This window comes from Patiria miniata, unplaced genomic scaffold (genome assembly GCF_015706575.1).
Source record: "Patiria miniata isolate m_02_andy unplaced genomic scaffold, ASM1570657v1 HiC_scaffold_6, whole genome shotgun sequence".
NCBI classification, from domain to species: domain Eukaryota; kingdom Metazoa; phylum Echinodermata; class Asteroidea; order Valvatida; family Asterinidae; genus Patiria; species Patiria miniata.
In genome coordinates, this window is record NW_024037073.1 from 19,855,061 (window position 1) to 19,882,906 (window position 27,846).

Sequence of the window (27,846 nt, forward strand, 5' to 3'; positions counted from 1 at the left end):
ATGTGAAAATAAATGTCGAATTGATTGAATATCGGGAGCAAAATGCAAAATGCACGAACCTACGATAGACGACTGCAACTCAAGACTAGTTGATGAATGGATGTAGACGCTGATTCAGCCGTAAAATTTGTTTACAAAGAGATGAGAAAATTGTACGGAGCCTAGTCTTCGGTGTATACAAAATCTAGAGGCCGAGGCTTTTGCACCAGACTTTTTTAAGTATTAAGTGGCGCTTGCAGTGCACGCTGAGCTGTGTCAGTGTCAGTGACGGTGAGTGGGTGTATTTTCACCAATATTTCCCACCAAAAAATAAGTAATTAGGGTGACCATTTACGATGTCAAACATGATTCCCACGCCGGGAATTGGTGCTGTGTACCCTGGGAATGAAGACGAGTGGAAAACGGAGTCATTCAGGGCAAAAGTCGTCGCGCAGTTGTGAGTATTTTGCCTCTCATTTACAACCGCGTGAGGGCGGCCTTCAATTTAGCCATGTTAATTGTTATTTTGGTAATCCTTGCTTTTAGGACACCTCTATTTTTTACAAGTTCTGTTCAAAACTGACGGAAAAATTCTGCCAACCGGACACCACTTTTTTCAATAAATTTTCTAGCGCCAAAAGTTACCTCTTTTATGGTTATTCCCTCCACTTTCCCTCTTCTACTCTCACCCCCTCCTTTCCTTAATTTCTATTTATCAATCAGTCGCTCACTTCTTCGAGATTCGAACCTCGAACGCTTGCTTGATACACGAGTCTCTTAACCGCTAGGCCGCGCACGATCGCTGTTGCAATGATCAATCTTTGGACTAGCCCCATAAATGTGGCCTATTTACTGGACTGCCTCCGTAAACATAGGCCACACATCCACATGTACAAAAATCGTGTCGACGGAGCCAAATTTTGATTTTCACATTTAGGCTTAGTTTGTAGGGTTTTTTTGCTTTAGAAGCATACTCACCCTCTTTACAGGCTAATCAGAAAGTGCTGCCTTTTTCAGATGTCTAATTTTTATGAAATTTCATGTTGAAATTTTGATACGCAAACGTGTAAAAATGAATCTGGAAATTTCACGAAAAATATACATCTGAAAAAGGCAGCACTTTCTGATTAGCCTATAAAGAGGGTGAGTATGCTTCTAAAGCAAAAAAACCTACAAACTAAGCCAAAATGTGAAAATCAAAATTTGGCTCCGTCGACACGATTTTTGTACATGTGGATGTGTGGCCTATGTTTACGGAGGCAGTCCAGTAAATAGGCCACATTTATGGGGCTATCTTTGGACGTATTTGAAGTATCCATTGAAATAAACTAAATATTCATGAGAAAATAAATATTCATAATGACGTATTGCACTATCATTGGCCGGCTCATGCGACGTCTCATGCGACGTCATGGTTATCGATGTCATGCGTACAACGTACCGCTGTTCCAGACACTTCAATCAGTTTTGACCGGCTGCTTCAACTTAGCTGGAGTTACCCAGCCCTGAGTTTTATCATTGGGTTGTCTATAAGGGCTGGAGCGAATTTTTCTCGTAACTTGTAGTATTTGCAAAAATTTTTGGAAAATGTTCAATTTTGTCCCCGTTACACACTAATTGCAACTGCAACTCACCCCAAACTTGCCTGGAATAACCATTACACAGGTCCTTGAAGTAAAAAACGATCCACGATGAAGATTCAGCCTACAATTGCAGTGAAAACAGGAGGAATAACCGCTAACTTGACAACCTTGCTGGATTGGCCAGGACCGCCATTGGTTTGTGCACAAAAAAAATTGTGTACAATGAATGGCGGTCGATTAACAGGCACAGAGAGAGCGATCGCTGTCAACTACTCGTTTTTGCCGGCTGCGCTGGCTGTTGGCGCATGACGTCACGCGGAAGCGTAACACCCGATGACTGTTTCATGCACTATTGGTTGCGGTTCCAGTACCAAAGCTGTGATGCGAGTGGTAAACCTCATATTAGTGCATGAAACAGTCATCGGGTGTTACGCTTCCGCGTGACGTCATGTGCCAACAGCCAGCGCAGCCGGCAAAAACGAGTAGTTGACAGCGATCGCTCTCTCTGTGCCTGTTAATCGACCGCCATTCATTGTACACAATTTTTTTTGTGCACAAACCAATGGCGGTCCTGGCCAATCCAGCAAGGTTGTCAAGTTAGGGGTTATTCCTCCTGTTTTCACTGCAATTGTAGGCTGAATCTTCATCGTGGATAGTTTTTTACTTCAAGGACCTGTGTAATGGTTATTCCAGGCAAGTTTGGGGTGAGTTGCAGTTGCAATTAGTGTGTAACGGGGACAAAATTGAACATTTTCCAAAAATTTTTGCAAATACTACAAGTTACGAGAAAAATTCGCTCCAGCCCTTATAGACAACCCAATGATAAAACTCAGGGCTGGGTAACTCCAGCTAGCTTCAACTCAGATCTGCACTACATGTGCATGCAAAATGTGCTCCAAAAACACATTTTTACCAATTTTTTTTTGCATGTCCACTCTTTCCTGGATTCCTCTTGGTTGAAATCACAAGGTGAGGTGAAAATTTGGATGTTTGGCGGCAGGTAAGTGGTGTCCGGTTGGCAGAATTTTTCCGATCTTGCATTGCCAAGAAATTTGAAGGGAAAAAAACGACCTCGACACGTCATGCACGTACTAGTATGAGTTCTATTAGCCCCATAAATGTGGCCTATTTACTGGACTGCCTCCGTAAACATAGGCCACACATCCACATGTACAAAAATCGTGTTGACTTTGCCAAATTTTGATTTTCACATTAAGGCTTAGTTTGTAGGGTTTTTTTGCTTTAGAAGCATACTCACCCTCTTTATAGGCTAATCAGAAAGTGCTGCCTTTTTCAGATGTATATTTTTCGTGAAATCTACAGATTCATTTTTACACGTTTGCGTATCAAAATTTCAACATTAAATTTCACAAAAATTAGACATCTGAAAAAGGCAGCACTTTCTGAATAGCCTATAAAGAGGGTGAGTATGCTTCTAAAGCAAAAAAATCCTACAAACTAAGCCTAAATGTAAAAATCAAAATTTGGCAAAGTCGACACGATTTTTGTACATGTGGATGTGTGGCCTATGTTTACGGAGGCAGTCCAGTAAATAGGCCACATTTATGGGGCTAGAGTTCTATGAGCTGAACTTTTGATTTCCGAGGTCACGCACGGAACGCTGGTGCTCCGAGTCACTCATGCATGCACAAAATGGTAGGAGCTGTCCAGGTCTGGCTACCCGTACAATCTTGTGCATCGAGTTTTTTGACGCAACCCTGGAGCAACCTTTCAAAATACGGACAGATGCAGCTTTAGATAGGGGGTATTTGTACACCATTCTTTAATATAGTGTTAATAATCATCAAATTTGAACAGCGCCCCCTATTGAAATATGGTTCCAGCCCCCCCCCCTATGATTTTTTAATTTTACGCAGGCAAAGTGTCCGGAGAAAAAAACCTGTCTACAATTCAGATTTTTTTGCTGATGAACCCCCCCCCCCCCCCTCTTCCCCCCCCCCCCCCCCACAAAAATTTCTAGATCCACCCCTGGGCTTTGTATAGCCATGTACATGTACACGGGTCTAACCATGGCATGCTTACCTGTATGCATTCTTTACATAATCCATTTAGTCGGCTAGTAAACATGCTACAGAGTGTTTCCTTTGCACGAAAAATGAGAAGAAATAAATATGTCCACTTTTTCTGATGCACAGCATCGACGGTACGGTTGAACATGATGACGGAGCATTCGAGCATGTTTACTAGTATACTCCTCTGGGAAAGATTGAGGTGCTGGATATCCTTCATTAAGGATAAACTCTGCATTTTTTTAAAGGATTTTGGCGGATTGAGGATGGTTCCTAGCAGAGGGCCTGGGGGGGGGGGGGGTTAAGGTTAAAGAGACTTAGGCCGTGCCCCTATTCCTTAACTTGACATTGGAGATTTACATTGTATACTTGGGTTTTTTTTCTGCCAACTCAGTGACGATGAAGTGCATAAGACAGGTAATCCAACCACCAAGTCCAGCATTGAGATGGAGAATCATGTGTTCCAAAAAGCCAAAAATAGGGTAAGTGGCCACTTTTTTTTTTTTTTGAGATGAATCAGTGGAGTGCCGTGGTCTTGTGGTCTGGAGCATTGAATTTGTGGTCTGCGGGTAATTTTGCAGGTCGTGGGTTCGAGTCCAGCCTGGGGTTATGGTGTGTGTGCCCTTGGGCAAGGCACTTTGTCACTCATTGCTTCTCTCCACCCAGGAGTAAATGGGTACCTGTGAGGGCAGAGATGGTTACTGTGATTGATTTTAGCTGTTTGCGTTGAAATGGCAGCATCCAGCTGTATACAGGTACTCCCCAGGGAGCTGAGATGGTATTTGGAATGTTTCATTGGCCCAATGAGCAGGGTAATAATGATGTAGCGCCTTGAGCACCAATGCTGGTGGATACATGCGCATTACAAACTTACACATTATTATTATTATTATATTATTCGTATTATTATCCTTTTGTAATGCACTACCAGTCAACACAGAAACTCAATCAGGCTGGTTTTGTTTGAAGAAACTTCTAAGGAATTTCAAAACACATAAAGAAAGCTTGAAATTTAATCAGAAATTGTTCTTACAAAACGAACTTGCCCAATCAAATTTCAGCACTCTTTCAAGAGTCTAGATTGCACGAACAATGTACAAAATTATACCCGTATCCAAAAAAAAGGCACTTTGCACAAGGCAGACTACTTTGCATTTTCAGCTCCAAGTCCAATTTCATGTCAAAGTCCTAGTATTGCATACAAAGGATGAATCAAGATTCAAGAATTATTTATTGTCATGCTCAACAAATAACATGAAAATTGATTTCCCAGTGTACATTAAACATCCTCTTGCTGTCTGAATTGTCACAGGCAGTCGAAAAATTAATCCTCTTCCCCTGCCGTGCCTTTTACACAGTCAGATCATATTTCGAGCAAGCACTGTGACTAGTCAAATTCAGTCAACTGACAAAAGCAGACAAGTGGCAGGCACAGCTGGCTGCTCAATCACCTACATGTACAGTCAAAGCATAGCTGTATGAAGTTACATAAAATAATAAATAATAATAATATCGGAGTCTTATATAGCGCACGTATCTACCAACAATTTGGTACTCAAGGCGCTGGAAATTATGTCTATTATTAAAGAAAGGTAAATAAAGTTGATGAGAAATATGAGACCCATTATGTAGCACCTTATAAGGGTTTACAAGGTGCTGCGGTGCATATTGCAGCCACTGCCAGAAACACCGGGGCAAACCCCTTCTCTTAGCGATAAGTGTTACTGGGTTCTTTAACGTGCATTACACAATATATGGGGCTTTACGTTTCATCCGAAGGACGAAGCAATAATGGTAAAGTGCCTTGCTCAAGAGCACAAGCACCATGTTCCCACGGTCAGGATTTGAACTCATGTACCATGGCACACGAGTCGAACACCGTAACCATTGGACCATAGCACCCCACATAAACAGTCACGGCCGGTCAATCCTGCTTTATGTAGGCTGGGGGCTGTTAACTGTTGAAAACAGTCACTTGATTGATTTTGACTTAAAGGACAACTTTGCACATTTACAGGATAAGGGTTAATTAAAAATAGGTACATAAAATACAATATATTCATATTTATACAAAAATTATGACAAAGCCAAAAATATATTAATTACAATACACAAATGTACACTTTTTATAATACAATCATAACTCAGGGAGCAGAAGGGTAGGATTCAGGGCAATGGGGTGATAGGGGAAGGAAATGAGGGAATAGGATGGTACAGGATGGACGCATGTCAGGCAAGGTATAGGGTAGGGTAGGATTGAGGGTAGTGGGGGCGAGGGTCAAAAGAGAGGGCATGAAAGGACACATTGCAACAGGTCGGGCAAGGTATAGGGTAGGGAGGGGCAGGGCTGGGTAGAGTTGGGTATGGACTAAAGTGAGTTAAAAAATCAAAACAAAAAAACTGTAGGTCAGAGGGCATTAAAATGAAGGGAAAATGATGGCAAGGGAAGGGACAGTTACAAATCTGAATGGTCCATTGAAGTTCAAATTTGTGTGCAAGAGTAACCCAAGGGGAGGGGGGGGGGGGTTTGCAGATGCCTTAAATAGTAAAAACCAAAACAGTAGTTTCTCGTTACAATAACACATATACATACATCAAGAGAAAAAGGGACAGTACCTCAAGGCTCGGCTCAATTCATATATCTGGGACAGGTTCCGGACACTTTCTGGTTAGAATCATTCACTTCTTCCGGAAGAAGCTCTGTATTTGTCCTGGACATGTTCTGGGGAAATTTTCATTACCAACTGCTTGACTCGTCAATACTGATAACTTCATTGCGGGAAGATTGCGGGGAAGTTGTTCAGAATCCTGCAACTTATACTCGATACAATGTCCGGAACGTGTCCGCAACTCATCCCAAATATGAATTGAGATGGGCACTTAATTAACAGATTGTTGTTTAACACTAAAGACAAAAGGGAGTCAAAAAAAGGAGAAAATTGTACCTTGATGACGTACGATTATTACACAATTATTTCATAGCTGTTCTTACCTATCAGTGAGTTTCCTTGTTCAGTAAGCCACTTTGCCCGGATGTCAAAGTTCTTTTGAGTGCATACATCCAATATGCTAGGTTAAGTTGTAATAAAGGGGCCACTGTGTTGTGCATATGTATAGCATCATATGAGTGATGTTTCTACACTTATGGCTCACTGTGGTATGCAATCAATTTACATGTAGTTGGTGCAAGAACTTCTAGTATTATCATTGGCATGTCGTCATTTATACGCACTTTCAAGTGCAATACAACGATGTGATTCACTGATAAAACATACATTGTATATCACAACAATGATATCCTGGTCAAATATTAAAGGGATATGCCTTACAAAAAAACACACATGTGAGTGCCCTGTGCTCTTCAAAAAGTACAAAATATCCTAACGTTTTTCCAATTGTGTGTATTGTTTTATGAAAAAAAAAAATTATTTATATTGATATTCATTTTTTGATTGCAAGAGATTCCATGGTAGTTAATTTTATGGAGATAAGTTTTCCCAGCATATTATGTATGCTTCTTTTGTTAAGGAACAGTTGTTGTCAAAGATCATTCCCTGTGGTATTTTGAGTTTCACCCGAAAAAAAATTGAATTTTTTTTTCAATCGCTATTTTCCTTAGCCATTTAAAAATGATTTACTGTTTAATGATAGTTTGATACGTGAAATGATTGAATATGGGGTATTGGTGCAACAATGCACAAGTATAGGGGGCTCAAGGACACATGTATGTATGTGCATGGAGCTAAACACATGTGTACATCAACACGCTAAGGCTGTAGTGTTGGGCGGTTCCAGAATTTCTGGAAACAGTTCCGGTTCTCTTATTAAACAGAACCGGTTCCGACTCTCCGTGGCGTGTGTGAGTCTGTTTGGTTTTACCCACCATTGTTTTGACTAATCAGAGTAAAATGTCCTGGTTTTTGACACGATTGAATTCCTAGTTATGGAACTGATTCTTGGCCTACTCTATCCCCATGTAACATAGGGATAAAGTAGGCCCCTACATGTTTTATTGACTAGTAAAGGTTCAAGTAATACTCTATTCCCAAGTTATGTCTATTAAATTAATATAAAAAGATCACAAACTTCAGCTGTGCCCCACTGATCATTTACCGTTCTACGAACTGATGAATGGAGCGAGTCACATATTTTTAAACACATTTGTGTCTAATTCAGTAGCTTTCTTTTTGACTCACCCTGTACATGAACACAAGCAGCACTGCCCCTTTAATATCAGATCCATCCACCATGGGATAAGGAAGTCGCAACATGGAATATTGATTTCCTCTCTCACTGTATGTATTTATAGCTGATATCACTTCATTGTTCTGCATTGTTAGTCCATCCTTCAGAACAGTGGGTCTGTATTTTAGGTGTGGTTTCCACATACATAAATATTAGTCTATGAATTTGCAGTTGGTGCTCACTATCTGACAAGGTATGTACATAATTAAAGCCTGTTAATACAAGTTAAGTGCCTGAGTGTACATTCTGCATACATTCTGAACTCAACTCTGTAGCTCAACAAATCATCATGTCTATCCGTTAGTTAGTTAGTTAGTTAGCAACAAATGCTGACATTGTCTATTGCTCCTACATCTTTTGACCGATTTCAACCAAACTTTGTCATAAGTATCAGTAGCCCAGCCCCAACATGTCACATGACCAAATTTGGGTCAAAGGTCATCATGGGGTCACTTTGGTTAAAAAAAATGATTATTTTTTTACTCAAAAAAACTACTTCTTCCAGAAATTACATGGCACAATTACGTGATTCATGCATAAACATGTTGGGCTGCAGCTTCCGAGATTGAGCTTGTTATTGTTATTTGTACTACAGTACGTTCTTGTTCAAACGTAACACTGTTGACGGCACTTGCATTTCCAGCCAAAAAAACAAAAAAACAATTTAAGGTCACAAGGAATTTACAGGTACCTTGGTAGTTTTTAGCGCTGTGCCTGTACCTAGATTGTAAAAAAAAAATGGGTTCAATAACTAAATATGACTAGGATTGCCCATGTACACAAATGTACAAGTTACATTATAAAGGGGCACGTCGTCCTGAAATCACCGAAACTTCTATGTTTAACCTTAACCTTCCCAACTCCATCAAAATCCATCCCCCATTTGGAGGGATTTTGGTGGGCAAGCCATGAGTGCCAAGTCCATGAAAATCTACCTACCCGGTATAGTAGTGGTGGACTTGTGGTGGATTTTGGCGGATTTGGTCCTGAAGCATTATGTGAAGCAGGGTCAGTGATGCATTTGGGCAGACTTGGTACTGTTCTTAGTAAAACTCATTAGGGAGTTAGGGTTAAGATTGTTTACATAATCCTACGTTGTAGTTTAAAAGTCTGGTTGAAAGGAAACGAACCTAATGTCGCACTGTTTCCGAGAAAGGATGAAGAAACACTGGTTATTTGCTTCTGACGCGACTGACATTTTTGTGACATGCGCATACGTATTTTCAGCCTCAAATACAAGTCTCCTTCTTTGAAATTGACGCCCCCAGCTTCTGTGTCTGATGATATAAGACGATTCAATGTACAGTTCATAACGTACAAGTACACACAGCACTGTGTCTGCAACATGCGATGCATTGGTCAAACATGTGCGACTGGAATCGTGACTAGCACCCTGGCCCATCGCCGGGGGGGGGGGGGGGGGGGGGGGGGGGGGGGGGGGGGGGGCTGGTGGGCCGGGCCCCCTTGGCCAGCACTTGCCACTTGATTTTTGAGAGGCAAAATTTTGACCCCCGAAATTCACTCTCGCAAGAATAACACAAAAACGGCCAATTTTTAAAGGATGGTTGTGTGGACGTTCATATTCTACTTTTAAATGCTCTTTCCAGTTAATATGATTTTATTTCAAACGCGTTTTGTAGCCCAATAAGGTGCTTTCCAGGATGTAGTGTCCCTTTAATTCCCTTTATCTGCCTTATCTGTCCTATAATACGCCAGTATAAATTTACACAAAGAAAAAAAAGCATGTGAATTTGCCATCGCTGTAACAGCTGAATCTACAATAAGTGGCATATTAGTTATCTTCTTTAATTAATTGCATCGTGATAAATGTAGCAATTGATTTACAGCATCTATTTTTTTCTCTCTCTCTGTATTCAGGACGAGTACCTCACACTGGTTGCGCGGTTGATGATTCATATGAGAGGTATAAGTGAGTATGTAATTTGTGACTGTCAAACTGCCTTAACCCTAACCCTCACCCTCCAGGGTATTCTGGCAAGAAACCCTGCCAAAAGCAGCAACATGCAATGCTTGTCTAAATGACAAGCCTGCCCAATGTAGCAAGATCCATCAGGTGAAAGTCTCAATGCCAAACTGCCTCAGAGTCTGTGGTCACTGAATGCAGCAGGATACAACTGTTGCATTGTTCAATGGGACTAGCTCTTATTGTCTTGGTAGTGGCCGTTAATGTGCCGGTGTTGGTAGCTGAATGCATCAAAGTGCACCAGACTTTTCCCCCTGATGCGCTGTGTTGCATCTGGCAGGGTTAGGATTAACCCTAAACCACCCTGGCCCGTTTGGCTAAGAACCATTCTCAATTCTGCAAAATCCTCCAATTGCCACCATGTGAAAATTGGATTTAGCTTAACTCCTCCAAAATCACCCGTTATTTCTTGAATACTCAGCGGAGGGGCCACCGTTGCCTCAGTCCTTCATAATCATCCAACTCACTTTAACACATGTTGGAGCAGTACTATCGAAAATCCAACTTGGATTGAAGATTGTCCTTTTCCACAATATGTGAAATTATTCCGTCTGGCTTGCTGTCATTTAGAAGGGATCAAGAAATGTAGGTGATTTCCAACAAGTTGCTTGACTGATTTATTTATTTATTTATTAATTCTGGTAATGAAACCAGGGATTCCCCAAAAAGTGCCCTAGGCACTGTAAGCTCAAAAGCCTGAAGAAACCTGTAGGGAGAAGACAATGAGAAGAAATTACAGTTTTAGAGGTGTGAGGAAAACCCCAGAAGAATATGCTGGGGAAAACCCACGGAATCAGGCAGGACTTGAAAACCCAATCCACATATTGGCCTGGGCGGGATTCGAACCCGGGTCACAGCGGTGGAAGGCGAGGAAAGTACCGCTACACCAACCTGACTCCCCATAAAAAAAATCCACCTGATTTTTTTTTAATAAAGAGCTGTAGTGACAAAATTGTGTTTCATGATCAAAAGGTTGGGCATGGTTTTTCACTGTTTTCTTGAACCGTGTACGTATCCACTGAGCTGAAACTTCAACAGCTTAGGTTTTAAACATTCTTCTTTGGATTTTGAGTAGTGGTACTATTGGAAATGAACAAATTGCATGAAAAGCAAAGGATCCCATATATGCCTTTAACTTTAAATAAATACTTAAAATAGAACTACACTCTGTGTTGTCTGCGACTGTGTGACTCAGAATGAGTAGTATTTTGTTCTTATCCCATCTATTGGGTTGGTCTACATGTATGTATCTATGATATGCGAGCAGATTCGGCGATTAATTGTGCAACTACATGTAGACTGCATCTTGACCTCGTGATTCTGACCATTAAGCCTGCGCCTTCTATATCGGGTCTTCAGTTACCCGTTGACATAGACATCTAAATAAAACCTACACGACATCTATTATGCTTTTATGCTGTGAATTGAACATAGTCTGCGTCACGCGGCCTGTATATGTAACGATATATATTACGCGATGCGTCAACGTCCTGTGACTTCAAATGATCGTCACATATTTTAAATAATGAGCGTATAATGTGAATGCCCTCTTGCGCGACACGCTTAGCATTTTGCTTACAGTTTGAGAGCCAGTGTCGTGTCTAGATTTTATTATCTCTCTATGCCTGTTGTTGTGTTGCAAAAACATGGCATCCACATTGACCCATCAGCATCTCAGTCCAAATTTCGGAATGAAATGACGTCACGATTTTAGTAAAGTCGACTCAGATTGGCTTGTGCGCGGGGTCGCATAAATCGCATGCTTAGATATATTGGACATTAGATCGGAGACAGAGAGGGGGCTCCGTTGGACAATGGGTGATACTCAGATTACTGTTGGCTCTTATGCTGCGTTCCAATCGCATCATGTTCATTGTGTTCACTGTGAATTACTCCTAGTTCACAAGTGGCTTGCATTCTAATGCTACTCACCAACACGCATGCGCACAGGCCTTCATGCACATTACCCAAGCTATTATTGTCAGGTTGTGAATAGACTGTTTCCCAGCCCCCCTAAAAATATGGGTCCAAAGGTGAATGGGGTCAGGGAACCAGACTAAGTCATAAACTCGAGAAGACAATTTCGCCTCCAGCTCACCACTGGTGAATAACAGTTACCAGGTGAAAAAACACTATAATACGGCTAGTGAACTCGTGAACCCAATAAACACAACGCAATTGGAATGTAGCATTATTCCAATAAAATCATAACAGATCAGAGCAACAACATGTATATTTGATTTGTAGAGTGCTGACTGTACTGACATAAAGTGACCAATTTCTGTACTGTTCAGTGTAGGTACACAATCCTGTTGAGAAAATTAGCGAAAATATCACCATTGATGTGTACAGCAAGTTTGGAAGTTTATTCGGACAAGTGCACTTGTGTGTATTTTTTTTTCATTTTTGCAGACTCCAGGAAAGAAGGAGCTCAGGGAAAGATGCAACAAATTGGAGGTGGAGGACAAGGTAAAACCCATGCACCACAAGGTGTTGAAGTGGTGTGTCTGAAAGAGGAGTGAAGTAGGAAGGCTGATTCTGTTAACCCTAACCCCCAGGCCCTTTTTGCTAGGAACAATCCTCAATCTTGTCAATCATGCAAAATTGTCCAACTGCCTCCATGTAAAGAAGACATCCTCAATCCTCCAAAATCATCTGTTATTTATTAAATATGGTCCTTGGAGGAGTGACCACTGCCTCAATCTTGCAAAACACAACAGATATCAGTAAATGAAATGTAGATAATGTTTGACACATACCTTTATAATTGAAAATCATTTATGTTTCTTTTTCCAACGACAGATCCAATGGCGGCGCTGCAGGGGCTGACGTCAATAACCATTCTAGGGGCCCGACCTGGTCAGCAAGGGACGCCTCCCCCAGGACAACAGCAGATGACGCAGATGATGGGTGCCAGGCAGATACATGGCACTTCAGGTTGGTAGAAAACAAACAAACAAACATGCAGACTGACAGACAGACAGAAAGACAGACAGAAACAGATAATGAGAGCTAGGCAGCAACATGGCACTGCAGGTTGGTAGAAAACAAACAAACAAACACCCCTGCAGACTGAAAGACAGATAGACAGATGGACAGATGGACAATAACAGATATTGGAAGCTAGGCAGCAACGTGGCACTGCAGGTTGGTAGTAAACAAACAAACACCATACTGGTAAACAGAAGGACAAGGAGCAGATGATGGCAGCCAGTGGGCAACATGGCACTGCAGTTTGGTAGAAGACAAACAAACAAATAACCCAACAAACAAACAAACAACCCAACAAACAACAAAAGAAACAAACAACCCAACGTATAGGGTAACTCTCTCCAGATTGTCACTGAGAGAGGTCGAGTATAAAGCGGAGCTTGACATGCAAACAGTAGACAGGGACAATAACACAGACCAGTCAATGCGCTTTACAACTGTTGACGAAGTAAAGATGAAAATATAAAAATTCACATTTGATTTCACCGAGTCACAATATTCATTCCACAAACACAAATTAAAAATAATTTTGAAGGTTGAGAAAATTGTTCGATTCCCTCCATTAACCTATTGCGGTATTTGTAAAATATTGTCCAATTACATGATATACAAATGGACGCGGAACGCGAAAACTCTGAGACAAACAAAACCTAACGTACAGAATCCCATAGGGTTGTCTAAGGGATGTGGCTAATTCACAAACAGCAATAGGTCAATTGATCGGTTAGTGAATTCCACAACCTGGGTCCATCATATTTGATAGTCTCTTGAGCTAAAACGGTATGGTCAACGGGAGATAAAAAATAATTGAATCTATTGTTCTTATCTTTCTGTTGCAGCAAGCCAGCTAACATTGCAGCAACGTCAGAAACAAATTCAGCTGCAGCTGGCGAAACAGCTGTCGGGAACGGCTAACTCGCCTCAACCGCAAGCAGCTTTCATGGCTGGTGGACCACAACAGGTAATGTGTACTCTCTTTTTACTTGTAACCTGACTTGTGAGTAGGCTTTTGTTTGACTTGCGATTGACTCAGTTTACAACTCCGTAAAATCTTCCTTTGTGTTCCCATCTACAGGGGATGAATTCTCCCCAGGTGGGGCAGCAGATGGGGTCCATGCAGCCTGGCCAGCAGGGCCAGATGATCCGAGGACAGCAACCATTCAAGGTACAAGGCATCACTCCTTTTTTTTAATCAGAGTTTTCGAAAACCAGTTTTGACTCCAGCTTCGGGTTCAGCTTTGGAAACTTTTAATATCCGAACTAAGTGGAAATTGGCCTCAAATTATAGGATTTGACACTCAGGGGCAAACCTTGTTTATCCAACTTAATAATACAAAAAAACCTGCTTAGTCTTTGAACATAAATGCCAAAAAGAATCTTGTTCAGCAACAGATGCCAACGTTTGCCATGCTGGTGTTCTGCAAAATAATGCCCCTCCATGGTACACTCGTGGTGAACTGTATTGTGAATCACATCTTTTGTGGCAAAGTGAAGCGGTATAATGCATTGTCAATAACGTACGATCTGTGAAGTGATTAGTTTAAAAACTCAACCCAAACTGTCTTCTTGATTGTATGCCATACAGCAGCTGCAGTCTCAGCAGATGCAGCAGCAGCTGCAGCAGATGCAGGGACCTGGTGGCACACAGCATGTCAGAGGGCAGCAAGGATTCAAGGTACCAGACTCAGTCATAATATGTGCAGTATGCCTTCATCCACATGCATGCAGTGTGTTTTTCCTCACATACTTTGTCTGGGTTTGAAGTTCTAATTTGAAAATCTCCTGAAGACGGTCAGAGCATACTGACCGGAACGTCGAGTTTATACCTCTGGTTCTTTTCAGAACCATTCTCTTAGTTGAGAAATTATTCGCACATGGTGTTTCCGCAAACCTTTCATTCATTAGTATCTCCACTATGCAAAGCCTCAAAAATACTTTAAAATGCACAGGGTCACTTCAGCATCTTATGCTCAAGTCCCAGACGCTGATTTAGGGCGCAATTCCAAACATGACTCGGCAACTTTTGAATTGAAATCGAGATCCTAGAATATTGTTTTCTCGGAATACACAGCATTCACTGAGCTAAAACTTCATCGGGTTAATTATTAAGCACCTGTCTTTAGATTTAAAGCACTCTTGTGGCTTCAAACGAAAGAAAATGTACAAATGACAAATGATGTACTCTACCAATTGTGTATCCTCGGATTACTTTGAGCTTTTCTGTTGCACAACATGGGGGAGCCTTAAAAATGTCACTTCTTTTTTTTTTCTTTTTTTCTTTTTAACAGGCTTGACACATTACCACTGTAGACAAATCAAAGTACAAATACTAGAAATAATACAAGAACTTCATTTCCCTCGCACAGTTTATAGTTTATAGGCTGGCTAGTGAAAAAAAAGTTAAGGTCGAACCCTGCTGATCAGTACTACTGATTTCAAATAACAGGCATTTCAGCAACAGCAGCAGCAGCTTCAACAGCAACAGATCCAACAGCAGCAACTGCAGCAGCAGCAACTACAACAGCAGCAGCTGCAGCAGCAGCAGCTGCAGCAACAGCAGATTCAGCAGCAGCAACAGATGCAGCAGCAACGCCAACAACAGAGCACGCAACAACAGGTACGGTAGATAGTGACTCAACCTTTGGCAAGCCTTTTTCTACAAAGCTTTTACAGTGTGTTCTCTTTGCATGTTTATGAAGATTATGCCCTATTCTGTGGCACTCTTTAACAGTAAGCAAGAAACTGCGTGCTAAGTTTGAGTAGGATTGCTTAAACGTGCATGCAGATGTCATTTTAATACAATATTCTGTTAAAGCAATTTTCCTTCATAAGTAGTTGCCTTTGCAGTGCTTATTCTATGGAGTGGGGATATTTTCATAATTTTTTAATTTCATGGTGATTTGAGCATTAAGCACAGCAAAGAGAGTACTAACCTGAAAAGGTTTTTCACCTGGAAAGGTTAAAAACAGTTAACATATATATGCCTTGATATGTGCTTCAGGTTAGCACAATTTTCCTGTCATAGTAAGCACTTATTTGCCGCCGTTTAGTTCCCTCAAATTGGGCCCAGTTGTGTAAGCTGAAAATTGTGCCCTATTGGTGGAAGGAGCCCGAAGTGTGTGCGTATTACCTGAGCGCGACTCACGCTAGCCTGGTGCCACCGCAGAAAATGGCTGCAGCTGAATTAGTCTATACATCATGATACAGGTATATCCAAACTTCAATTTTGTCAACAAATCCTGATAGATTTTGTTGTAAATGTGCATTTCATAATAACCATTTTGGTTGTAAGTTCCACCTTTGTCTTTGTCTCTTACGCAGCGGCCACCGGCCTCACCATACGGTGGCTATAGCTACATGTCCCCACAGGTTTGTAAACTCAGGCAGATAAGCTACAGGGATTGCTCCTTCTTATCATTGGCTGTGGGGGAATTAAAGGTCACGTGTCAGGGAGCATGAAGACGACTTTGCTGAGCACAGAAAAGTTGCTTAGCACAAAAACTGGTTACCATCCAAAATGTCAGGAGATGCATGTAGGGTTTGTGACTGGTATTCCGCTAATTTTTTGCTTACCATTTGAATTTGCTGTCTGCTTAGCAGCTGTGTTAATTTGGACTTGGAAATAAATCGCTGAATGTTTAACTGATAAGATTAGTTGAGATGGTGTCAAACGAGAGTTTGAAACCTGCCACTTGTAACAATGTGGATAAAATGTCATCCTGTACCATATTGGCTAGAGCCCAACTCATAGCCAGTGATATGTTAGAGCAATAACTGTGCAGTGCCTATTGTGTACCATTTTTATGCACTTTTTAACAGCATTCCCCCCCTTGTAATTGAGCATGTATTGTGGTACATTCAGTGAAGGTTATGTGTATCACAGATGTTAGGTTAGTTGAGTTCCATTTCAGCACTTTTAGAACCCCCTAGATGTGACTTTCTGTTTAAAAATTGAAATGGGGAATTGGAAATGTGATTTTTAACTCAGTGTGTCTAAAAAAATGCAGACATTTGGTGAATACTGTGCTGTTGTCTGATTTCGGCATGGAACAAAACGTGTCAAGTTCAATATCATACTCCTACAATACTTATTTTGATGAGCTCTAAAATGTATTTTGAAACTCATCTGTTGAAAATCACGTCTGTCAAAGTCTTATTTTCATTTTGAAAACAAAAAATCACATACAGTGATTCATAATGTGTTGCGCTCTAATCACTCTATAAAAGTCGGCGACGAGTTGTGCTTGTGACTCAATAAAAACATCGCAGAATGCCAAGCAGCGTTGCTTTGTGCTCTGTGTTCCCTGGAATTCACGGTCTCCCCCAATGTAAAACCTAAAAAGAAACTGACTGTTCTGTACAAAATGTCAGTGCTGAGATTTGTTTTAAAAAGTCTGAGCAATATGCTCAAAATTGGGATATAACATTTTTTTAAAAATCAAAGCGTCATCTTTATGGTCTTTAACTTTTATATGGGATAATCGATATATCGAATATTCTTGATATTGGATTTCCGATATATCGATTATTGAACATTCCTGATATCGACGGTGCTTAGACTAGACTCTAAGAGTCGATCATATTAATTGTAACAGTTGATCTATTGACGCAGTGGTTCCTGTTTCAGGCATTAAATTGTACATGTTCCTAATTCAAATTTTCAAAAACAAAGTGTTCAGCGCAGCATCTATTATCCATCGTATGCTTTTGTGCTTTTCTTTCAAAAGCTGTTTACATTTTTTTTTCAATTTACCTTAAAGTCAGTGGTACATGTATGCTGTTTTAGTGAGTTTAAACTGTCAACTCTGTTACCCTTTGAACTTCGTTAAGATTTATTTTCTGAATTTGTTTGTGTTCCTCAAATGCACATCCATATTAACTTGTGATTTTGCATGTATTGTAACTTGTGACTTGTTTATTCCAACTTGACATGGACATTTTCTGTGGTGTGGGGAAGTTTACTGTTGCATGAGTTGATTGAATTTGCATAATTCATGATTGTGAATTCACATGGCATGGTGAAATGCTATGACATAATGCATGCCTATGCCAATGGTGAATGGATGTTAAAATCGTGGTGAATTCCTGTGGCATTGGTAATTCTTATGGCATAATGAATTCCTATAGCCTGGTGGATTCCTTTGGCAAGGGCACTTCTAGTAACATGATGAATTCTAGTGGTATATGTAGCCCCTTGAAATCCAATGGCATGATGAATTCCTATAGCATGACAAATTCCTGTGACTTTGGAAATTCTTATCATGTGATGAGTTTCTATACTATAGGGAATTCTGATTCGACCGGGAATTCCTATACCATTGGGAATTCCTATACCATAGGGAATTCCTTTACCATAGGGAATTCTTATACCATAGGGAATTCTTATTCTGTCCTGGTGAATTTTGGCTTCCTTTTTCTCGCTAGTTTCCTACTCTATACAGCACTTCATTTTTGGCTTCCATAATTCCTGCATCAAAAGCCTGGCAAATTCCCATTGCACCATTTCATTCCTTTTTTATGTGAAAGTTGTCCATTGTTTTGTGCAATCAATCCTAATAGCCGTGTTATAATTTGTTTTAACCGCTAACCAAGTACTAACACCTAACACTGTCTCTCTCTCCACGAACTCTTCCATTTTGCTGCACAGGCGCCACCCATGTCCCCATTTGGCGCTGGCCAGGCTTTTGTGATGTCCCCACAGGTCTGTATAGAGTCCCAAAATTTACATAATTGAAAAATTCGGAATTATACCAGTTTTGGTTGAAAATTTGGTGATGACATGGAAAAGAACAGACAAGTGCATCGCTTGTTTAAACTCAAGATTTTGTTGATTAGTTATATAGATTTTAATTTCAATTAATTTTTTGCCCTAATTGACACTGAGCATCAGCCATATTCCCAGGGAACAAAATGGGTCTAAAGAATATGATCTCAATGAGCAGATGTAAAACACAGATGATTCTGTTAGGACCAATATTCTTGGACACGCTCGCTTTGGTATCTACTTCATTTGGCCCAGCTTGACAAAACCTGCATGTACAACGAAATTCTAAAAAATAAAGGGAGGGTGGTCAGAAAATACAAATCTGTGTCCGCATATGTTGGATCAAAGATTCAAAATACAGACTTGCACAAACTAGTTTTTACCATGTTTCTGTAAATGGCTGCTATTTCTTAACTTGAGCTTTACTTTTAATGCCGTTTTCACCATTTACCACCAAGATCTTGTAGTTTTGGAATATCTTAAAACACTTTCAACGTGTCTCCCCAAATTTGAGAAATCTGCCTGGCTATAACACTCCACACTTTTACTATTAATGTATCTCTCCTTACCAGAGGTGACCAAATGGCATATTTCATCAATCCAGTAATGATCATGTGCTGATTTCCGTTTGCAGTGCTGTAAAACTAACCGCTTTTGTTTTATCTCACATTGCTTCTCTCCATTGCTGCTTACTGACCACTAGGGCCCACCAACGTCCCCGTATGGGGGCCAACACTTCCTGATGTCACCACAGGTCGGTAATGCTTGCTTCTAGACAAATGCACAATAAAAAAATAAAATTAATCATTTGTTCCAAATCATTTGGTGGCACTTGCCCTTTCCTGATAATCTAACTTTTCTATATTTTTTTTCTATATGCTAAGGCTTGCTCTACAAAAAAATTGAAGTGCTTGCTCCACAAAGTGAAACCATGCTTTTAAAAAAATGTGTTTATTTCTAGACAGTCTCATCTTTACATTGATGTGGAGTGCCTGGCCTCATGGTCTGGAGCATTGAATTTGTGATCTGCGGGTAGTTTTGCAGGTTGTGGGTTCGAGTCCAGCCTGGGGTTATGGTGCGTGTGCCCTTTGTCTTTGTCACTCACTGCTTCTCCCCACCCAGGAGTAAATTGGTTACCTGTGAGGGCCGAGATGGTTATTGTGATTGATTTTAGCTGCTTTGCGCCGAAATGGCAGCATCGAGCTGTATACTCCCCTATGGTATTTGGAATGTTTCATTAGCCCAATGAGCAGGGTAATAATGATGTAGCGCCTTGAGCACCAATACTGGTGGATACATGCGCATAAATACACATTAATATTGATAATGTACCATAAGCCTGGTTTCTTTATGCTTGCTTCATGTTCATGCCTTTTCTTGCATTTTTACAATAAAGTTCACACAAAAGATAACACACGAAGATATGCTTTGCATGATCGATGATGGGTGTAATCGTTGCATGTAGCTCACTTGCATAATTTTTGCCGAATAACAAAATATATCATTCTTTTCCTCGATCATTTCATACCTCTATCAGATTCAGAGTCCACAACAAATCCAAATTTAAACACCACCCACCCTGCCAGTTCTACCTGATTTGCAAAGACATGTTATAAATTTTTAATAATGAAGGGAAATCAGTCTTCAACGTTTATTATTTTGGACTCAAATAAAAACCAGTGTTAGTGAAGCATCTGCTACGGAGTGCTCGAGGCTGTGATGAGCACATTTTCTCTTCTGTAATCTTCCTGTTGGATTTTTGTACATTTCTTTGAATTCTTACAGCTTTATAGGAATGTTGCTTATAATTACAGCCACAAATTAAAGCCACTTTGTCTCGGCTTGGCCTCTGAAAAGTTTGGTCGTAAAAAAAGAGGGCAGTTGTGAATGCTAGTTGTATTTCCAGTCGTAATTTGCCCAGTATCAATAGCGTGTTTATCTATCATCCATTCTCAATACCGCAAAACTTTTGCGTGTAATCACGGCCTCCTGCGCTAACAGGTTAAAAGTAATTTGTGAGAAAATGGCATTTACAAATCCCACTGTTGTATTCCAGTGAATGAATAGTCGCATGAAAAAAACGGGATGAAAGTAGGTTTTTAAAGATGTTTGAAAGAACAAAAAAATCTGTAAAAGTAGAACAGGACTTAAACGATTGAATTTGACCTGAAAACAGGAAATCGACCAACCCTTCAATTTTTGGCTTTGCCCCACTGTTCTGCAAAATGGCAATTTCCGACTTTATGCTCATTTTGTGGTGACAGGTCGCAATTGATTACCCAGCAAAAAGTGATAATGTTGGGAGACTCTGTAGTTGGTTTTGGACACGGATGTTTGCATTTGATGTTATCATGCCCCATTTATTTTGGTTCTGTGCTCTGTGCAGACAGGACACTTGTGTGCATGTGGAATATTGATTTGCTGTGATTCAAGGGATTATACTCCTCAGAATTTCTGTGTTTTTTTTGTTTTTTTGTTATTTTGAGAGAGTTCTGCAGTAATGTAACGAATATCCAAAAGGTATTCAACTTGTGGAGAAATCTAAAATTGGTCAAAATTTTGTTTCCGCAATTAAAAATGTTTTGTTTGGTCAAGAAATAAAGTACCAGCATAGTTTTTGTCAAAATCTTTAAGATTGCGTCCCCTGAAATTCAACTTTTGGAGTGCTGTGGCCTCGTGGTTAAGGGCACTGGATTCGTGGCCTGTGGGTAAAGCTGCGGGTTGTGGGTTCGAGTCCAGCCGGGGTCATGGTGCGTGTGCCCTTGAGCAAGGCACTTTGTCACACATTGCTTCTCTCCACCCGGGAGTAAACGGGTACCTATGAGGGCAGAGATGGTTATTGTGATTGATTTAGCTTGCTTGCGCCTAACAGGCTGCATCGAGCTGTATACTCCCCAGGGAGCTGAGATGGTATTTGGAATGTTCAATTGGTCCAGTGATCAGGGGTAATAATAATACTGTAAGCGCTGTGATTTAGTTTACTAATAAGAGCGTTCTTAAATGCCGATTATTATTATTATTATTATTATTATTAAATGTATCTGAAAACCTGAGTTTTCTTCAGAGTTTTGAAAAGGCACAACCTGCCGAGATGAAATGTTTCAAAAGGTTTTTAAAAAAATATTTTTAATTGCGTAAGGTTTTAGTTATTGGCTAGTTACTGTATTTAAGTAGATTTTACGATAATGACCGATGGTGTGTACACTCTTCAACATGAACTTTGTTTAACTCAGTGCTAAACCAGTGAAGTGGTGTATCTTTGTACACACAATAACTACCGTATGTGTTATGCCTGCTGAGGATAGAGGAGGAAATTTAGAATGTAGTATCCAGACGCTACTTCGGCAGTTGTGTGCAAAGTCTATGGAGAGTCAAGAACATTTTCTAAGTATTTCCATCAAAATTGGAAATGTTTCACAGTCCCAGATTCATGTCTTTTCAACATTTTTGCACGAATGACCTTCATTGAGATGACATACTATGAAAATAAGTGGCGTCAGGATGCAATATACTTTCCATAGAAGATTCCAAACTAAGACAAAGAACGTTCATTGATTTTGGTTTGTGATTGGTTTATTTGCAGCCGATGACCCAGCAGCCATCACCAGCCTCTCAGCCTGCAAGCCAGGGGTAAGCATCTGGGACGTGTTAAACAAACACCCCCTTCATTTTCAGTTAAACAAATTTGAGCGTGAACCCTTGATTTTAGCATTGTTGATCTTTGATATATGTGAGGCGTTCTGGCAAATTGAGACAGAACTGGGCACAGGCCATCGTGGAGAAAAATGCAAAAAAAAAAAAAAAAGGAATGAGATGGACTTTCTCTTTTTGATTTTCAAATTTATTGATATTTATAATCTTTGATATGCCTTCTTCACATATTTTAAAGAAGTGGTATAAAAATCGTGGACTAAAGGCGTCTTTAAGGAAACCCGTCTTCCATTATCATGGCTACAAAATAGTCAAAAGTTTAAAGGCCTTTTTCTCAGTTTTTACTTTTACTTTTTTGACCCATCGATAAATTCTTACTTCACAAACAGCCATAACTTTTATGGTAATTTTATCATTGTTTCCAAATGAGCCGTATCCTCTCTCAGTGATCCTCGTTTGCTATTTCCCAGGTTTGCAGCATTGCTAACTTTGCTAGCATCGTGCTTTCGGGCGTGATCCCTGGCTATATGGCATATACAGGTTTCTGGCTTCTGACTAGCGCCCCTTGAACAAAGACATTGACAAAATGGGGAACCGCCAATATAGGGCTGGATGGCTCAGTTGGTAGAGCACCGGAACGGCAACCCGGAGGTCAAAAGTTGAAACCCTGCTCCTGTCAATTTCTTTGTTCAACTTTAAAAAAATCATTGTTTCCAAAATTGAGGTTCTTTCTTTGAGTTTCCTAGCCTGTGCCACAAGCATTGTACATATTGTTCTGAAGTCATTTTCTGATTTCCATAATGTGCAAGGTCCCAGCCTATGCCGTCTCCAGCCAGTTATCTTCAGCCGTCCCCGTCACCACAGCAGCCCTCCCCTGCCGGTTCTCAGCGCGGTCCACCCAGCGTCCCGTCCCCAAGTGGTCCCTTGAACACACCAGGTACAATTTTTTAAGGAGGGGGGGGGAGGGGATGGTTGTATATATTGCTGACAAATATTGTTGTTTAAAAAGTAACTACCCAGAGAAAACTCTGTGGTCAAGTTTCGGGACAAGGGCTTCAAACCCCCAAAAATGCACAATTGACATATGATCTACCCTACCTTTAATGTGATAGTGATGTATCATAAATGTTTTTCATTATTTATGGTTTTTTAAGTAGCGACAACTTTTTTTTTTACAGAACAGTCAAAGTATTGTCCAGTTTCTTTTGTTTCAGCATTCTGTGTTGTTGTTTTTTAATGCATTATTACCTTAGGTAACCCAGGCTCAGTTGGCCCCGTGCCAAGTCCCGGCAAAGCTCAAGCAGCAGGACAAGGGTACGATCAGCAGGCCTACGCCGAGAAACGCAAGCAGATGTCCAAGTACATCCAGCCCACAAAGAAAGCTAGCAAGGAGGAGGGTACGTTGCATACTCTGTATCTGCCAGTTTTCAAGTTTCAAAAATACCTTCTTTTTTTCAAAAAAAACCCCCTATTTGAACAGCTTTTGATTCTTTGTGTGCCTTGTGGATTTCCAAAACAATCTAGAGTCTACCATATTTTTGTTGTGTGAATTGCTTTGTCTATGATGAGTTTTGTAATTATTGCTGTATTTGTTATTAATAGACAAGATATTTACTTCCTGAGAGAGCAATTGTAATGGTTGTCAAAAAGTCTGGTGCGCTCATATGCAGTCCCAAAAGTGACATGTTCTTTAGCAACTTCTCTGCCTGATTCTCGCAAAAATGAGTCGAATTTTGTGTACATATAGATAATAAATACTGAAATCATGTGTGTGAATAAAATAAAGAAAACATGAACTACATAATGAAATTAGCCATTTTTTGCTGAATAGCCAAAAACCCATAAATTTGGTTTAGGTATTTGTAGTGTTGTTCCTTGAATAGTGTTGTGTCCATTTTGCTTTGTAATTGACAATACAAAGAATTATGCTACTACTTCAAATTACACAAATGAACGTAAGTTTTTTCTCATGCATTCCCAGAATTCCGTAAAGACATGGGTGGTAATAAGACCAACAGCCTGGATCCTAATAAAATGGTAAGTTATCTCAGTAATACTTCCCTAACAGACTTGATAATCGGGTGAATTGGGATCCTTGTTTGTGCACTGTTTCCACCGCGAACATCCTGAAACATCACACCATTGCGTGAAAAATGCAGAGTGCTTTTTTACCACTTTTGAAAGCTCACTGGACGGGACGCAGCGCGTTCGCATACTGGTTTTGTATCCAATTTATATCCAATTTTAACACGGCAGTAATTGGAGGACTTAAATGGATTGAGGTTTTTAGATCTAGCAAACAGGGCCTACACGGGTAGGTTCAAGGCATCCATTTCCCCAAGTAGTTCAACTGCATCCCACCAACTATTTGTCTGATTGAAAACAAGGAGTCGAAACCATTCTGACGTGAGTATTTTTTATTCCACCAAACTTCTCAGTCGACAGTCCCTACTGCCCCTACCTCCATGCCCACAGCGTCTACCACAGTCAGCAAGTCGAGGAATATCTGCACACCGCTGTACGAAGCTATCATGCTGAGTGTCAAATCACCCACACTGAATCACTCCCTACAGCGGACGTTCGGCCCCGGAATGACGGCAATACATGGCCCACCAACCAAGTAAGGAATTAGAGGGAGATATTGGCCCAAATTATGGCTGTGATGTAGTGGTGTGCATTTACAGGTAGTTCGGGAACCAGGTACCCTACTGAAGTATAACACGGGTACCTGGGTACCCGTAAAAGTACCCGTAAAAGAGTTACCATAGAATTCTGTCCTCAGGATCTCCATTATGTGCTTAATATAGAACCAGCACAGATCTTCGCAAACTCTGTAAATTATGAGTTCAATGACCGTAACTATTAAAAAAAAATTCTCTTGTGAGCAAAGGTATACATGAAGTACATGTAGCGAAATAATCTTTTGTCAGGCCATGCGTTTTTTTAATTATTGCGATCAAGAGAGGGCGCCAGACAAGACCTATAAAAAGTATCCGTATCTGGGCAGACTTGCCGAGGTCGTCAGGGTCATACGCTAGACAATAAATGATTACAATGTATACATTTGAGGCGCGGGAAAAGAGTATGCGCAACAGGAAAAAAACGAGTTGCATGATGATATGTGGAAACACGAGTGAAGTTTAGGCATGATTTTCGGTAGACAGAAGCAGAATAAATCGGCTAGACAAGTAAATCACATAGAAGAGTCAGTGTGTATGTTTTCGTTCCAGTTTATTGAAACCTATACCCCTTTGCTTCACGGCAAAATAACACTACATACATAACGTACGGGGGTGCCATCTTTCCATCCTAGGCACACCGGTGATTGGATCCTGAATGATGCATGGTGTTTGTGCTGCTTCACAGCAGTTTTACATTAATTTAAAACTTACTTTTAAGCAACCTTAATCCTCAATCTTGATGAATGTGAGGGGGATACAAAAAGATATTGCAAGAGATACGTTTGTAACAATAATGCACTCATCAAGACCCCTGCAATATGGTATGAAATGATTTTTTTTATAGACATGAACTTATTTTCAAGTTTTGAACAGAAATTTCAAATGGGATCTTATGTCTGATTCTATTTAAAACCACCAGTGTTTTCAACTAAGAGATTCCTACATTACTCTCACTTGCAAAGTTTTTCCCCTTGCATACCATTCTTTGTTGATACACATTGTTATGATTAATACCCACAGTTCTTGACACTCTTTAAAGAACGAAATAACCGTGAATTACTCATTTTTTTATTTGTCTTCCCCTTAGCTACCCTACCTCCACGCCCCCAGCCAAACGTCAGAAGACAGAGAGTGACCCCCAGACGTTCACCGTGCCAAACATCGTGCAGGGAGAAGTGGCCAGGCTAGCCTCCAAGTTCAAAGTCAGCTTAGACGATGCGCATCACCTCGGTGGTAGTGATGTACACCTCATATGTAAACTAGGTAATCCAACATGACATATTTTTTATTACATACTCCGTCAGTGTCCAGGAAATAAATTTTGCTTTCAATAGGGAAATGGTTTCCAAATTGTAGCATATATGGATTGATCTTCACTTTTAACATTCTGCAGCAATTGTTTTTGAAATGTAACATTTTGGCAACATCTGAGCATCAAGCCCGATGTTGGCAGTTGCCTATTTTGTCCCTGTTAGCTTTTCCAGGTTTGCAGCATTGCTAATGTTGCTAGCATATTGTGACCTTGGGCGTTATCCCTGGCTACATGGCATTTGCAGGTTTATGGCTTCTTACTTGTGCCCCCCTTGAACAAAGCATTGAGAAATTGGGGAACCCCGACATGAGGCTGGATAGCTCATTTGGTAGAGCACCATTATGGCAATCCGGTGGTTAACAGGTCCAAACCCTGCTTCAGTCAATTTATTTGTTCAATTCTATAAAATCATTTTAAAGTACATAATTTCCTTTTGTGATTATAAAATAAAAAGTGTTTTGAATCAGTTGGAATTTGTTTAAAATTGTTGTCGTGTGGTTTTGGTTGTTTTCAGAGGATAAGAGGCTGCCGAGTGTACCACCCATAGCCGTGACCGTTCCCCACAGCTACCCTGACGTCAGCCCACATTGGGATACAAGCACACGGGAATACAGTAAGCACTGACCATTGCCATCACAGTTTTCAGAACTTTCAGAGCCGATGAAGATTAATTTGAACATTTGCAATATTTTTCAAAACAAGATAGAATTCTAACCACATTTGCATTGATAAGTAAGTTCTGTTTAGGTCTTTGGCTTAATCTGAGGGCTAGTAGTGGTTTCAAGATAGAGAGATGGAAAGTGTGAACAATTCAGAAGTAAAAGTTAGGATATTCTTGTAGAAGAAGAAAGGGAAGAGAGTTATTAGGTACAGGATGTTTATGTAGATTATACATCTGTCCAGTTTTGTCCACATTTTATGTCCATTCATGGCAGTTTTTCATAAATTCCAAAATTCTAACAAAGGTGCCATGTATTCTTTTCTTTGAATGTTTTTTTAGGTTTGTTTTTTCAATATTAGTGTATCAGTGTTGTTCAAGGGCTTGCAAGAAACAAATTCACAAGCTTACTCGGGTGGGACTGGAACCCACGACCTCCTGCTTACTAGTGCAGACATCTTACCACTCAACCACTGAGCTTGCCAGGTTCGGTGCTGGTTCGAATCTGATATAGCAGTGGGCTCCGCAACCAAAGTATTTATAGGATGGAATTTGCATAGGGGAACTCATTCTCATATTTGGGTTTTGCCCTTCACCTATGTATTTTTATAAACACTATACTCATTTTGGGGTTTTTTTATGGTTTATTTTGTTAATAGCTGAGGATACAATCAGTGAAAGCATCATTTTGTCTGAGTAGAGTATATTGATTTCTTCTCTGTCCACAGATCAAACACCGTTCCTCCAGTCAGTCCAGCAAACCCTCTCATCTCAGCTGAAGAGAATGCCAGACAGATTCTCTCTGACGCAGATGCTGGACGTCTGGGAGATGTGCATACGCAAGTCTTGCCTCAATGCCATCTCTGCATAATTTATTATCAGCACACCCCCCTCCCCCATCATGCATACCCCCCCCCCCCCCCCCCCCCGCCAATTTGTTTTGAAAATTACCAATTATCAACTTAAGC

General features: G+C 40.4%; 1 protein-coding gene across 5 annotated transcripts; it reads left to right on the plus strand.

Annotated features, from left to right (window-relative positions):
- The first annotated feature begins 211 nt into the window (after positions 1-211).
- LOC119742743 (mediator of RNA polymerase II transcription subunit 15-like) lies at positions 212-27,794 on the plus strand. 5 transcript variants are annotated; one of them, XM_038218912.1, is made up of 20 exons: positions 212-436; positions 3,987-4,074; positions 9,716-9,767; positions 12,234-12,290; positions 12,624-12,758; positions 13,652-13,773; positions 13,888-13,977; positions 14,398-14,487; positions 15,259-15,429; positions 16,134-16,181; positions 18,460-18,513; positions 19,280-19,330; positions 22,160-22,206; positions 23,037-23,164; positions 23,481-23,624; positions 24,209-24,264; positions 24,666-24,847; positions 25,996-26,171; positions 26,735-26,833; positions 27,607-27,794. In XM_038218912.1, exons 1-20 carry the CDS (start codon positions 336-338, stop codon positions 27,747-27,749), a joined length of 2,034 nt encoding a protein of 677 aa, XP_038074840.1. In that variant the 5' UTR covers positions 212-335; the 3' UTR covers positions 27,750-27,794. The 5 variants fall into 5 exon arrangements, with proteins under 5 accessions (XP_038074840.1, XP_038074841.1, XP_038074842.1 ...); XM_038218913.1 differs by having other exon boundaries at positions 14,401-14,487; XM_038218914.1 differs by having other exon boundaries at positions 9,716-9,761.
- The last annotated feature ends 52 nt before the right edge of the window (positions 27,795-27,846 follow it).